The 14,699-nt window shown below is 40.8% G+C and overlaps 1 protein-coding gene across 37 annotated transcripts in view; it reads right to left on the bottom strand.

Moving 5' to 3' along the window:
- Positions 1–1,234: 1,234 nt before the first annotated feature.
- Positions 1,235–14,699, bottom strand: part of LOC110384212 (tropomyosin-2) — a 31,482-nt gene continuing 18,017 nt past the window's right edge. For 4 of the 37 annotated variants that reach the window (XM_049846705.2, XM_049846706.2, XM_064038799.1 and 1 more), the window contains 6 exons: positions 14,541–14,658; positions 13,632–13,702; positions 10,965–11,040; positions 10,538–10,600; positions 8,291–8,360; positions 3,889–5,903 (listed from right to left, as the gene is read on the bottom strand). In XM_049846705.2, the coding sequence (XP_049702662.2) occupies positions 4,984–5,903; positions 8,291–8,360; positions 10,538–10,600; positions 10,965–11,040; positions 13,632–13,702; positions 14,541–14,658 (1,318 nt within the window). In that variant the 3' untranslated portion in view covers positions 3,889–4,983. Of the gene's footprint in view, positions 3,066–3,698; positions 5,904–6,241; positions 7,483–8,290; positions 8,361–9,187; positions 9,251–10,088; positions 10,152–10,537; positions 10,601–10,964; positions 11,041–12,241; positions 12,313–12,476; positions 12,991–13,631; positions 13,703–14,540; positions 14,659–14,699 lie in introns of those variants that run through there. The other 33 variants (XM_021345389.3, XM_064038803.1, XM_064038806.1 and 30 more) reach the window with 26 other exon arrangements.

Genomic DNA, 14,699 nt, shown 5'->3' with positions numbered 1-14,699 from the left:
CACTGGATTGTCCCAAAAGACTACAGGGTTGAAAATAAAACAACGTAAGTATAGATTTAATATAAATTTATTTTACAAGAGTGAACAGTTTAAAGCGCTGATAGGTACTTCTTCTGAAGCTGCTGTCAATCTTGGTATGAAGAAAAAGGACTTACGGAAAGTATGAAGCCATACACTACTCGGTATACAATTATAATGAACATACAAACATACTGTCGTACAAAATCTAAAAGCTAAATAAGTACAATCAAGTACAAAAGTTCTCCAACCTATAAAATGTTGATAATATCATTGTGTATAGTTGGGTGTCTTGGTCACACTTTGACTTTTGGATGGACAACACTTTTTGATAAAATTCGCATTATAATGTAGAAATACGGTGTATCTGATCATGTGAAACTTCATCTCTTTCTTATAGGGAACTATGCATACGACCTCTTTTCTCAAATGATATGGTGCTATTTATGAATGGATGATACAATCCTATCTTCGATGTATCCCAAAGTGTGACCAAGACAAAAATAGTGCCTTAAACTCGAAACTAAAACTCGTTACACATTTTCATAAGATTATGTTTTACACATCATAAAAAACGATTTTCATTAAATCTCGCGGCAAAGGTACACACAACATCGGCAGTGATTTTAGGCGCATTCAATGCTACATAAAAGTGAGCTTTGAAATAATATATAAGTGTACCTATACATACATAATGTACTTACGTATAAATAATTTCTTTGCACAAATTCAGTTTAAGTTTACGAAGGCGTTTATATGAAAGTCCGGAAGCAATCGTTTCAGGTGTCATGTTATTGAGTTACATAAGTTTCAAACGGGCACTTACCATATTTCATTGCCTTATGTTCTTAAAGATAGTTTTCATTTCAGTTTTTTCTTTTAGTCTTCATATGTTTCGAATAAATATCTATCACTAGGTAATGTATGTTATTTGCATGAAAATAACTTACACGTGCCGCATTATAAACGTCCGCTTGACGCGCGAAATATTATGTTATTCTTACGAAGTTCACATACCGCCATTCCTATGACTGATAGTTTATCTCAAGAGAATGATTCATAACAGTAAGTTTATAACATGGTAACTATGTAACTATTGCTTCCGGCATATTATGTAGTCTATACTTCACAGCACGAGAAAATAAGCCCTAGAATATTTTGAGACAATCCCTAGCAAATTAACGAAGATGAATCAACGGCATTTGGATTTTATATCAAGGAATAAATGGTTTTTTTGAACATTAGGTAGTTTTAATGGACACTACTCTACATATTGTATAATTTTCAAAAATATTTATACAAATAGACATTTTGATAACAACGATAATTCTGGACATCTTAATTTTGAATCTTGCAACTGTTTTACTTTTATACAAAAAAGCAATGCTTTTCAAACTTGAACATTGTTTTAATTTTTTTAGGATTCAATTTTGCTTGCTTCTAGTAAAGCCAGTGGCGGCCCTAGGGGTGTGCGAACTGTGCCTTCGCACAGGGCCTCGCGCTTGGGGGGGCCTCGCGCTACAACCCACACTAATATAAAAAAAATATAATTAAAAAATACATATATATCTGGTCCAAGAAAAAAAATATTTTTCTTTATTTATTTCTTATTCATTCTGCGTTTACTTTTTGAGTTCTCAATTTAACAAAAAAATTGGAACACCAACGTAACAAAAACAACTGGCTCTCGATCCAGTCACGGATTCTTTTTATTTGTGCTTAATTCCGAGTTTAATTTGAGAGTCCTTAAACAAACAATTTTAAAAAATTCGCGCTCGCTATGCTCGCGGCTGTTCACTTGTCAGTACAGTTCATTCTAACATGATTAGAGTAAATAAAACTCATAAATTTTCGCGCTCGCTACGCTCGCGGCTGTTCAATTGTCAGTACAGTTCATTCTAACATAATTAGAGTACTTTTATGTCCCAAAACTCAAAAATTTTCGAGCTCGCTACGCTCGCGGCTGTTCGCTTCTCTGTACCGTTCATTCTAACATGATTAGAGTACTTTTATGTCCCAAAACTCAAAAATTTTCGCGCTCGCTGCGCTCGCGACTTCACCTTGCACCGTTCTTTGATATGCAAGTTTAGGTGCTTTAGTGACCCAAAGCTCAAAAATTTTTGCGCTCCCTACGCTCGCGGGTGCTTTATTTTTTTCATCCTTTTTTAGCCGAACCTAGCGCCGTTTGTAAGTCCTTTTATTAACAAGAAAATAACTCCTAGCTCACAACAGACTTTTCACGTAGGACAAAGGGCCTCGCATAGACCTGCCGCACGTAGCCTCGCAATGGCTAGGGCCGCCGCTGAGTAAAGCAATGAGACTCCGAAATAAGAATTAGTGTCTAAGATGAAATAGTTTAACTCCTCATAGAATAAGTCTAAAGTAAGGCATTTAAAAAACAGTTCGCGGAAAATGTCAGACAATCCATCTCAGAATTCAATCTCATTAGCAAGAAACACAGGCATACTTACACACTTTTACCTACTTTAATATTTTCTTTGATCCTATACCTAAAGCATGTCTGCTGCCTATTTCCTCATAGAAGAGTTAATTTACTTTCATCACAATCCACATAATTGCATTACCTACCATTGAAAGTTAGTAGGCTGTTCACCCATTTCCATTAAAACTTTGTTAAAAAAGAGCCTAATCAAGCATTCCTATGATATCAAATGCATTCACATGGTGCCGCAAAATAAAACATAAAAAATTAACTATCTTTGAAGTTATTTGTCCATTTCTCAACATGAGCTCTGTGCAAAGAATATTGAGTCTTATTATAAAGTACAATACATGAACACTCTTTGATTTTATATCAATAATTTATACTTTTAGGATTTTATGAACTTCATGTGTTGTTCTTTTATAATAGGCACGTTTTCGAAGCAACATCCACCGCTTGCGCCCGCGGTTCCCGCCTTTTCGCCGCAAGATGGCGGCAGTGCAAACATGGCCGCCGTCAGTTTAGTATCCTGAGAGATCAGCGAATGTCTGGTCCACTTCCTCTGCTATAGCCTTGTATTTACTGCGCTCTTCGACCACCTCGTCTGTTAGTAATTTTAGTTGGTTAGTTACACAGTGAAGAACTTACAATATGTTAGTAATTAATCGTTATAACATTTACAATAATATCTTTAGGTAATATACATATTTGGGAAAGTCTGTACCAGCTCTCGAATTGACCCTACATTCCCTCCCTGTTTGAGTTTGCTGTATAATCTGACGGTGCATGCAACTTAAAAATAAAAAGCTTTCTAACTACAGTTGTGAATAAATATTGCTACTTACCAAGAAAAGCGGTTTCAAGAAGCTTTATATACTGCAGTGATCTAAGGACTACTATCATAGGTAATAATATGTAAGAAGTGTATCTATTTATAAAAGGTAAAATCCTAATTCCTGGGTTTTACAATTACAATAGGTACTTTTACAGTGGCAGGTAGAGGTTTGTGGAAACACTAAGTAGTGTTTCAGAGATGAAAGTAAAGAGAAAGAACACACTTTTTACATAAAATTAATATCTGACTCTGAATTTTCATCTTTACGTTTCAGTTGCAGATTTGAGTTAAGCATCTAACGATTACATTACACTTCCAGAACTACTGTATTCTACGCATAAAGATCTGCAATTTATTTACAAGCCAGGTTGTATCTACAGGGAATAAAAATAAAACCAGAAATAAGTAATAAATTAATTTATTATATTACTCGAAAATAAATACCGCCATAAAGCTATGGATTTTAATACTTTAAATTAGGAGTATAAAATATAAAGTTAAATACATGTATTCGGATATTTTTTTGGCGGGAGATGGTAGCAGCCGCGTGGCGAACGGACCCGAACATTGCCGAACTATACCGATCGTGACATTTATTCCTTGAGGATGAGCTCCACGAAAGCGGTGTCCAGATCGTCTCCGATGTCCTTGTACTTCTCCTTCTCGGCGACAAGTTCGTCTGCGCATTGGACACACAATTACATCATTTGCCCAAACATATCAACATCAATAAATTGTATTTCAAAGTATTTAAAATCCTGCAACTCCTGAGATTCCAATAATACATCTTTCCTAAGTCAAGTTGTAAGGAAAATTAGTTTCAACGTAATGGCGGTTACAGACGGTGCGACGTGTTGTATGGTCCGACTCGCAACTGTGGCTGTGCTGGGCACAAGCGCATTCTCTCAAAGCCTCATGCTCAATGGTGGTCTATGTCTCAGTTTCTGTGCGCAGATACGGCTGACTGATGTTAAAACATGATTAGCCGAAGCTACTATCTCTTTGCAATTTATCCGTCTGTAAGCGCTACTAATAGCGGCGAAGTGGTAGTAATAAAAAGATATGCTTACATGTTTAGATCCATGTTATTCTGAAGCCATGCGTCGGTCTCGCTGGGTTATATTTTAAGCTTTTTTGTTTGCGTCCAAAATGGAAGGTCCAGTATGTCGAAGTTTAGCATGCAAACTCAGTTAGAAAGCATCTTTGTTGTAATTTGTGTTATGTTTTAATGATTGACTAGAATATGAAGGCGCGGTGGACGTGTAACGTAAATGCAAGTCGCGAGCGAGTGCGGGCGTCAGTGGCAGCACGTGCAGCGCTCGCAGGCGCGCGAGGGCGGCACGGCGGCCGTGCGCAGCCCCAGGTCGTCGAACGCGCAGTCCAGCTCGCCGCCGATCTCGTGGAACACCTCCTTGCTGGCGATCAGATCGTCTGCGGACACCGGCGCGGTCACTCGTATCGGCTCCACAGCCGTTAGTTGCCAAACGCACACGCATGCATTCGCGAGGCCCGCGGGGGCACGACGGGGGACAGAAATTCCATCAGCTATAGTTTCAGACGTTTATTGTCAACATAAAAAATAATCTCCGGGGGGACGTCGCACTATAATTCCACCGGGACCACGACCCGGATCGCGGTTCACAGAGTAATAGAAAGTCCGATATCAACGAGCAAAGGGTCGTCGTGTTTAAGAGGGCGGCGCGGCTTCGGCCGGGGCGGCTTCTGCGGGTGGCGCGGCCGGGGCGGGCTCCGCGGGCGCGGCCGCGGGTGCTGGCGCTGCTTCAGCCGGAGCCGGCGCCGCCTCCGCCGGGGCGGCAGCGGGGGCGGGCTCGGCGGCGGGCGCGGGCGCGGGTGCGGCGGCGGCGTCGGCAGCCGGCGCTGCAGCCGGAGCCCCTTCTGCTGGGGGTGCAGCCGGAGCACCTTCCGCAGGAGGTGCTGCAGCAGGAGCACCTTCCGCGGGAGGCGCTGCAGCCGGAGCGCCCTCAGCGGGAGGAGCAGGCGCAGCACCCTCGGCGGGCGGCGCCGCTCCTTCCGCTGGGGGAGCAGCCGGAGCAGCCGGAGCAGCACCATCGGCAGGAGGCGCTGCTCCCTCCGCAGGGGGAGCGGCACCGTCGGCTGGGGGAGCAGCGGCGGGTGCTCCGTCAGCCGGCGGCGCAGCTCCTTCGGCGGGAGGAGCCGCACCTTCTGCAGGTGGTGCTGCGCCTTCGGCAGGTGGTGCTGCACCTTCAGCAGGAGGGGCTGGAGGGGCTGCGCCTTCAGCCGGTGGCGCTGCACCATCAGCGGGCGGAGCCGCACCTTCAGCCGGGGGAGCGGCACTGTCTGCTGGAGGAGCAGCCGGGGCTCCGTCGGCGGGAGGCGCAGCTCCGTCGGCGGGTGGGGCGGCGCCCTCGGGCGGCGGGGCGGCGGCTTCGGGCGCGGGCTCCTTGGGCGGCGAGGGCTCCTTGGGCGGCGGCGCGGGATGCAGACGCTCGTACTCCTTGCGCGCGGCCTCCTTGGCGGCGGCGATCTGGCGGTAGTTGGGGTCGACGCCGGGGATGAGCTCCACGAAGGAGTCGTCGATGTCGTAGCCGATATCGTTGTACCTCTCGATCTCGTTGATGAGGTCATCTGCGTCAGGCGGCGCGGTGAGTGGCGCATGCGCGGTAGGGCGGCGGTTAGCACGGCGCTACTCTACGGGGACGTGCAGGGTACACATGCCCCGTGGTATGTACCATGTATGGTATGTACAATGCTTCGTGCTCCGCTCGCGACCGAGCTCTTCTTCGTTTTGTGCGAATAATTTTGGTTCAACCCCGAACTTCCCGAAGTGATAACAATTCAATGATGATGATGATGACTTTATATTACAGTAATGATCGACGTTATAGCTGATAGAATCGTCGTCGGGGAGTTAGTCGAAAGGAAACCACAGGGGTGCACACGAGTTAGTAAAAAAACACAACGGGTTAAAAATAATAATATATATTCATAAACACTTTTATTAGAATACTCTTAAAAATCATTAAATTATTTTTCACGAACTTATCTATCAATTAATTAATCGATAACATTAAAAAAGACGGACTCCCTAGGTTAGTGTATCGTTCGGTCTGCGGTAGTGTACCGTATTGCCAGCGCTCGGAGCGCTCGGGCATGTTCGGCCGCGCTCGGCTCGCTCGGACGCGGCTCATGCCTCGTATTACTACTCGGAATAGTCGCCATTTATTCATCGATTAATTTAAATAAATAACAACAAACTCAATTATGACACGAGAAAATCATCTTTCAAACAATAGAATATCAATTATTTCCAATTTAGCAAGAATATTCCTATAAATATCATTATTTATTGTATTACCGTCACTCTTGAATAAAAATATCTAATCTCTTCACTAACATTAAGTAAATTAAGTTCATAATAAATTGCAAACAGTGCATATGAAAAATATAGCATACGACGTATTTGTATGCACTATCCCCTCGAGTGAAATATCAAAATTATCGAAAACTGAATACAGCGACTAATTTGTTCTACAAATACATAGACAGTTTAAATATTGTACAAAAACTATGTGCATCTTTATAAATAATGCTAAATGTCTTTTTAAGTTGAGTGTAAAATGCGTTACATTTTTGGACCCCTTTTGGAATGTCGATACTATCATTTATACCTTACGCTAAGAGTGCTAGAGAAGCGATTACTGCATACGTCATATAAATATCGATCATTGACATAACAGGCACGCTCGTAAAGTAATGACTATAAAACAAATTACGTTTCAACTATACGGACATAAATATTAGTAATTTGTGGATGAAAATAATAAAAAAAATTGCACATGGCAGTGCTTTCGTAGCGAACACTCGATTTTGAAGTTACATTAAAAAGCGGCTGGCAATTATTCTAAAACTAATAACATCTAGGCGCCCGCGCCGATCACTTGGCGTGATCACGGAATGAAAGAAGTTCACTAATATGTCAATTAAATAAAAACTTCTTAAGTTAGGTCACTGCACACAGCTTAAGTTGGTTGCCGATTGATTATTTTCGCGGTAGCAACAGTATTGTATTTCGCGTGAGTGCGTGGTACGCGAGTGAGCGGCGCGGGCGCGGCGGGAGGTGTTCACATGTTCTGAATGTCGTGCAGCGTGGCCTCCATTTCCTCCTGCAGGAGTTTGCTCTTTTCGCGCTCGGCCACCAGATCGTCTGCAAGGCGACGCGGCCACGGTCAGTCAGGCACACAACAAACAACCGCTTGGTCCCAACATCAACATCAACTGTGGCTAGCGCTGCTCAACATTAAAATTACTACAGCATCGTCGATTTTGACGTTGAAACCAAACAGCACAGGCAAAAACAACATCAATAAAAAACCATGCCAAAATTACAGAAAAAAAAAACATTTAAGGTTCGAGCAGTCTAGTAAGGAGACATTTAAAAAATCATGCTAACAAAAAATATTACAGAATTGAATTTGAATCACGACTGCCGAAAATAGGAAAATAAACCAGTACATCAGATCATTTTTGGGAAAATAATACAGTCGTGAATTTAATAAAATCAATTCTGTGTGCATTAAAAAATAAACTCTAACACAGTTACTATGAAATTAAGATAAAAATAAGCTTAAGATTGTAGCAGAAATGATAGAAAAAAAGCTTTCAAATCTATTGTACAGCGTTTTAACTCGTTAAGCCAGATCTAATGACGGCTGAAATGGTATCATTAAGTGCGTAATGTTCAAAGCTTTGTTATTTCCAAACGTGTTATTTTAACTTGACTTGTGAAATATTTTAACTTAACCAAACTGCTGTACGCTGTATATTCTGTAATATATCTGGAGTCCCTTGAAAACTTGAAAACTAGCATCAATAAAATGTAATAGAAAAATTGGTAATTTTGGCTTCTAGTATCAAAAATATTGTAGTAGCTACATATCTCATATAATCCTCCTTCGAAAAATTATAGTCATTTTTGAATAAGATCTCTTTGGATATAATAAATGATAGATTACCTTCAAGCCTGTCGACCTCCTTCTGTAGTTTCTGCACGGAGCGCTCGGCGAACTCAGCGCGCGCCTCAGCCTGTAATCATTTTGAAAACATTTTAACTTCTTGATCTTGAGGGAAACAGCCTATTTTCTGTATATATTTTCCAATTATTTTCTCATCTTTTTGATTATTTTATATGTTTATTCTTTCATATTATTTTCGTAAGTCAATAAATATTTTTCAACAAAACTGTATCTTAAAATGTTCTCTCAGAAAATAGACTGTTTTACAAAAAGGACACATGCAATGATTTTAATTCCATCAAAAATTTAGTTACTTCTTTTTTTCAAAACTTTAAACATTTAATCAAAAAAATATTTACAATTTAGTAGTAAAAAAAACGAAAACTATATTAAAAACAATAAAAGCTTGACAACCAGCATGCATTTTACCTTTACCGAAAGCGGCTAAGTGCTGAGTGGTGAAACTACAACACTAGATACCAAATACCATTTTACCCAAACTATAGAAATGATCGTGAAAATATACATATAACATTACCAACAAGTTGCCCTGGTCGTCCGTACATCATAAACAAATATATTTCTGTGACTTTAAACTTGGATAAAACCATGTGTATAAATAGCAAATAATAGAAGTGTGACTAATATTAATCTGAATTGATAAAGTTATTCTTTCGATGTGAGTAATGTGTGCTTATACAATCACCTTTATTTGTGTAACACGCCATATTTTGTGTCATATTTTGCCTTCTTTTTTTTAATATGGCACGTTGTTCTATTTTTAAATTTGACAATTCAATTACATACTTCAGATGTTCTTTTTTCATACTTTTTGAATTTGTAATATGATTTAGCGGTAATGGACGACCAAAGCCCCCTGCATCGAGCACAACTTACTTGCGATAGTTTCTGCGAGAGGCTGTGGATCTTATCCTCGACGTGCTCGCGAGACGCCATTGCCTAGCCACACAGGACGGATTACTAACGGCAAGCCACCGACATGCCGCCGCCATGTTGTGACTGTACACTTACTAATATGGACGGAGAATGCAAAGGCAGGAACGATAAAATGCCTCAACTTTTGATTTTGAACGCGGCATGGCTTTGTAATACCAAAAAGGGTCGTCGTGGTGAAATGAGATATCCTTACTTGGATGAACGTTTTAAATGCAAATTGAGACAGAGAAAAGTGATGCAATTATTTACTTATTTGCATCAGAATTTGAGTTTTTGCACTGGCTGATAAAAATCTATGAAATTATAAAAGAAATACAGGATGAGATTCTACATAAGATTAAGGACCTGTAATATTGAAATAGGAGGAACATACAATGAAGAAAGGACATGTTTCAAAGAAACAAAGCAGGGATAAAATTAGCATAAATTCCCATCACAATTTACAATATACAACCCCAAACTAACAAAGCGTACAATCACAACACAGGCATAGTTCTTACAGCTAGATGTAGAAGTAATTATTACACAGGTACAGATATAGGAGAAAGACTTATAGATAAATACATAGATGAAGCACCAACCGCCGTCAGCCACTCGACACTAGGACCTACACCAACGAACGTAGCCTTTACGAAGCTGAGCCTTGAACTTACAGAAAATGTCAACAGCCAAAACTCAAATGATTTATAATCTTAAGACTCTGATGATAAAGTTGACATTACTGTAATTCATGGTACAGCGTACGCGTACTATCCCAAAACACTGAATGGCAATGAACATGAAACGAAACTACAACCGAAACCGTCTATCTACGTAATCCTCGGTCCGGCCGTCCTTTTACCTCTTTCAGTTGAGCGTCCAGCACTTTTACTTGACCCTCGTATGTCTCTTCCCTTTGCGTAGCCTGCGATTATTATTTGTTAACGAAAAAACACAAAACAGCGAAAACTGAGTCATGCGGTATCGCGCAGTGTTGGATGCATCTACACAACACTGCACGATACTATAGTAAAACGGATAAAAAGTACGCTAAAACTATATTACAGCGACATAACTGTTAAAGAAAGAAAAAAAACATTCAATGCAAACAAGAGGGAAAAATCAAAATGAAAACTGAACACGAGTTACAGACGCACTACACTCCAAATCCTATTTACCATCACCAAAGTCGGAAGACTGGTATATTGAATGGTAAATCAGACAGAGAGGCTATACTAATGTGCGGCAGAATGCAGTTAGGCAAGCTAACGTAAACTCTCGCATTATGAACAGTTCTCGTTCGAATCACACCTCCTTTAGGCGGGTGGTGAGGGTTTTGATCTGATTTTTGTACTCCTCTTCGCGTTGGTTGGCCTGTATAGAACGTCAGTCGGTTACTCTTGGCATATTATGTCGTGGGTTAACGTATCATTCATCACCTCATACTGTTCGTTCATTTGCATCACACATACAATTAGCCTTTACTTGGAAGTGTTGCTTCGTCGTAGCCTTATTCATTAAGTGGGTTCAAAGACAATATGGGGGACTTACTGCGATACTCTCAAGGGAATACAAAGGTTGGTGCATCATTTGGAGTAATGTCATTCATAACACAATTAAAATTATTGTATTTGTTATCTATTAATGTTGATTTTGATGTCTTCATTTGGACTGAATTCCTAGCTACATGTTGTCCTAGCCTAAATATATGAGAGTATATAAAAAGACAGATGTATACCTTCTCCTCGGAGACTTCCAGGGACTTCAGGTTGTTACCAACGACGCGGAGTTCCTCCTCAAGCTCGACGATTTTGCTGAGGAACAGGAAAAGAGAACAATCAACTTCTACTGTAATCGGAGATAGAAAAAATTTACTTCGTTCAAAATATATCTGAATCTTTGCAAGTTATACTGAATATTTTGTAACATAAGGTACGGTATGTTCTAATGAAGCAAAGTGCTTACATTTTTTAATATATCAACAAGGACATTTACATTTAACTATTTGCTCTATTTAACAAGTAATTTTAACAGCTTCTAATCAATATCAATTAACTGGCAGCCACTTGATCAGTGACCGACATATTTGACAATTTAAATGTTGACTTACAAACTACATATAGGTGCTTTAATTTTGAAAAAGCGTGCTTGTTAAGAGTTAATTTTATGAATATTTGTCATTTGTATACTTGCTTGAATTTTTCAATATTAATTATTAATATGTTTGCAGTATAATAGGAAAATCAAGCAACTATCAAACGACACAATCATGCAACATTGCTGATACGATGATTTTGATTCTAACGTAATTTTAAATCACAAATCTAAAGTGGGCAACCTTGGCTAGATATAGGTAATTATCATCGGCTCAGCAACTTTCGATACGTATGTACACTTTATCGAATGTATCAGTGAAAATAATGCACATAGAGATAACAGTTGAATTTGCAATTTAATTACTTGAAGCCAATGCTTTCTCGTTTTCACTGACACGTACTGTTCGTTCAACATCTCGTGCATCGTTTTCGTCAAATTCATTAATTAATTCAATAATATCGTGTGGAACAGTCTTACTGTCCACATCGACAGTTCTTTAACCGTTTTCAGGTCTACTCTTGTTCAGAGAAAGTCTGGCAATGGAAATGCTTTTTAATATTATTGTAATTGTTTTTGGATCTGAAACTGCATCATGAACAAGAGTGGACCTGTAGGAGTTAGCTTGAGTTTCGAAGAGTCTTCGTGTTTCTTCTGCGTGTTAAACTACTCGTCTATTCGGCTCCCATTTTATTCTTAAAACCATTTTTGATATCGTGGCTCCTTCACACAAGGAGCCGAATACACGGTAGCACCCAGCGGGAAGTACAATACGTTCAACATATCTTGACAGGCCTGAAGTACATTACATTACATAATGACTTTCCATATACGAAGATAATCAGGTAACATCAGCCTGGTGCAAGATACGTCGTCCGCATGGTGCCGTGGTTCCTCCATGGGTGTTGAAGCGGTACTCACCAGTCGCTCTGCTCGGCGCGCTCCTCGGCCCGCTCGAGGTCCTGCTCCATCAGCACTAACTTGCGCGCCACCTACCAGCCGAGCGTTAGTACACGCCAACGCACACACACACAATACTAAGCTACGAGCCGGGCACCGCTCTCGACGCGCTTCGCAGTGCAGTGCATTACATACAAGTGTCCAACTTTGTATCAACGTTTGTGTTTCTAATGCAGAATAGTGGGAGTGCTATAACTTTGACTCAAATGTTTTAAACAAGTTACTTTATGGATTTACAACAAATCACTAAATGACAAGTAGAAAGTACTAGAAAATGAAACCTTACTACCAGTGTTGACCGAGCTCTTTCGAGACTCGCACTCTATGTAAATGGACTTTCGTCCGTAGCAGGTGTGCACGTATTTATCGTGTGCAGACATTTGTAAGTTAAGTGCAGAAATGAATATCCTGGTGATGTCCTGCTAAAACTAAAAAGCAAAGCAGTGGTTCTTGAGCGAAAACACAAACAACAAAGTCAGAAAGGTTCACACAAAGCAGGGGGAGTCGAGAGCGGTGTCAGAACTCACATAATTAAAAAATAAACGAGGGTTGTCCCAAAACATTTAGTTCTAAATATTACTTTTTTCAATAAAACATTATTAATTATCTAAGTGCTATCTAGTGCATTATCGTATTCGTTAGGTGATGTGTGCGCTTGCATATGTGCGGCACGCATACGGCCAGTAATTCTGGTGTAATGCGGTGCATATCTGAAAACGAAAATTGCCCTATACCACACATATTTCCTGACATCCTAACCTATAGCCACGTTTAAGTAATACACACACTGAAGACAGAAGTTTAGTCGACACATGGACATGATAGTTAAACATTTGCATAAGAAATATCCATGAAATGGGGCAACCCTTGTTTTAGTTGATAGAGAGCAGCGACGCTCGAGTGCGACGTCGAGGGTCACTGATCTGCACCGTGTCCTTATAATTAAGCAGTGCTGCCGGTTCAATCAGCACGCGAGCCGGCACCACCGTATTAATGTCATGACAATGCAAATTAATTTAATGTCCTGTTGAACAGCTTCCGTCTGGAACGCGACCTAGAATGGGGCATGCAATAAGAATAACAGTGAGGGCCGATGTTAGAATTACCTATGTAGGTAAATCGGGTTACTGTGCAGAATGTTAAGAATGCAAATGAACAACCATGCAGAACGGAGGCGAAAACTTGCAAAACAACGCGTCGGGACCACGGCGCTAACGGCCAGTATCGCGTGACACGCCCAAATAACAATGTGCGCTAAGACGCGACCAAACTAAACTACTCTATGTCATTGTTATTTGGGCGTTTGTCAGCCGCGGCAGTGGCTCGTTAGCGCTTTGGATTGGAAACCTACGATTCGCCGGACTCAGCACGCTCCTCCGCGCGCTCCAAGTCAGCCTCAACCATGGCCAGCTTACGAGCAACCTGGAGATACCATACTACGTTAAACAACCAATAATCATAGCTTTATTGACGGCAACACACATGTATGTCATTCGTTAAGGTTTAATGTCTGTCACGGCGTACTCTTGAGCAAGTACACCGCTCGTATATGGAAGTAATGCTTATGTAAGAACATGTGCGACGAAGGAGGCTAGTGCACCATATATGGCGAACTGAGCAAGATCAGGCGCGATACGATTCCTTGTTGGGACGCTGACTTTTACGACTGCCTTCACTTCAGCACGCAGGGTCATATGTCAGGGGAATTAGGACGTATTATCGGCTTGCTAACCATCTGGCATCCAGCCGATGACTAGTTCTTCAAAACACATCGTAGATGGATAGCAGTATCTAATCATGATGCGATAATACGTCGGTCGCTTTCGAGAATAATCGCTCTGTATTTCGTGAGTATTTGCTCAATGACGTAAGAAACACGAAATCAAGCTCACACGAGTTAATTTGCAGGGTTTGGTTAATATCACTTCGAAATTCACACTTCAATGTTTAGTAGGGAAGATTTTGAATTTAATAAAGGTTCATTGTGGAATTTTATGCTTAAAAACATCAATGGAGTTAATTTGGAAAAAAACAACAACCGTTATTAGGGAAACAAATTCAACACGGGAAACATGGCTTGTTCATTAAGAACTTAAACATCTTTCAAGTAAACACTGGGACACACTGTCCGTAAATGGAAAAATGGCGATGTGATTATTCAAGACGATGCAACATATGGCATCTTTATGAAATATTCATTACATGCGTATTGCAAGCAAGACAAGCCAAACCAAACGACATCTAAATCCCATATAAAGACCTCATCGTATTTCTTGTCGGCTTCCTCGGCGAGGAACCTGGCTTCCTTGAGCTGGTTCTCGAGGGCGTCCATACGCTCCTCATCGGCCAACGACCTGTTCTCGAGGACCTTACGGGCGCTGGACCACAAACACAACTTTAGTACATGATCGAATGCCAT

This window comes from Helicoverpa armigera, chromosome 17 (assembly GCF_030705265.1).
Source record: "Helicoverpa armigera isolate CAAS_96S chromosome 17, ASM3070526v1, whole genome shotgun sequence".
Lineage (NCBI taxonomy): Eukaryota > Metazoa > Arthropoda > Insecta > Lepidoptera > Noctuidae > Helicoverpa > Helicoverpa armigera.
This window is presented reverse-complemented; position numbering and strand designations above follow the sequence as displayed.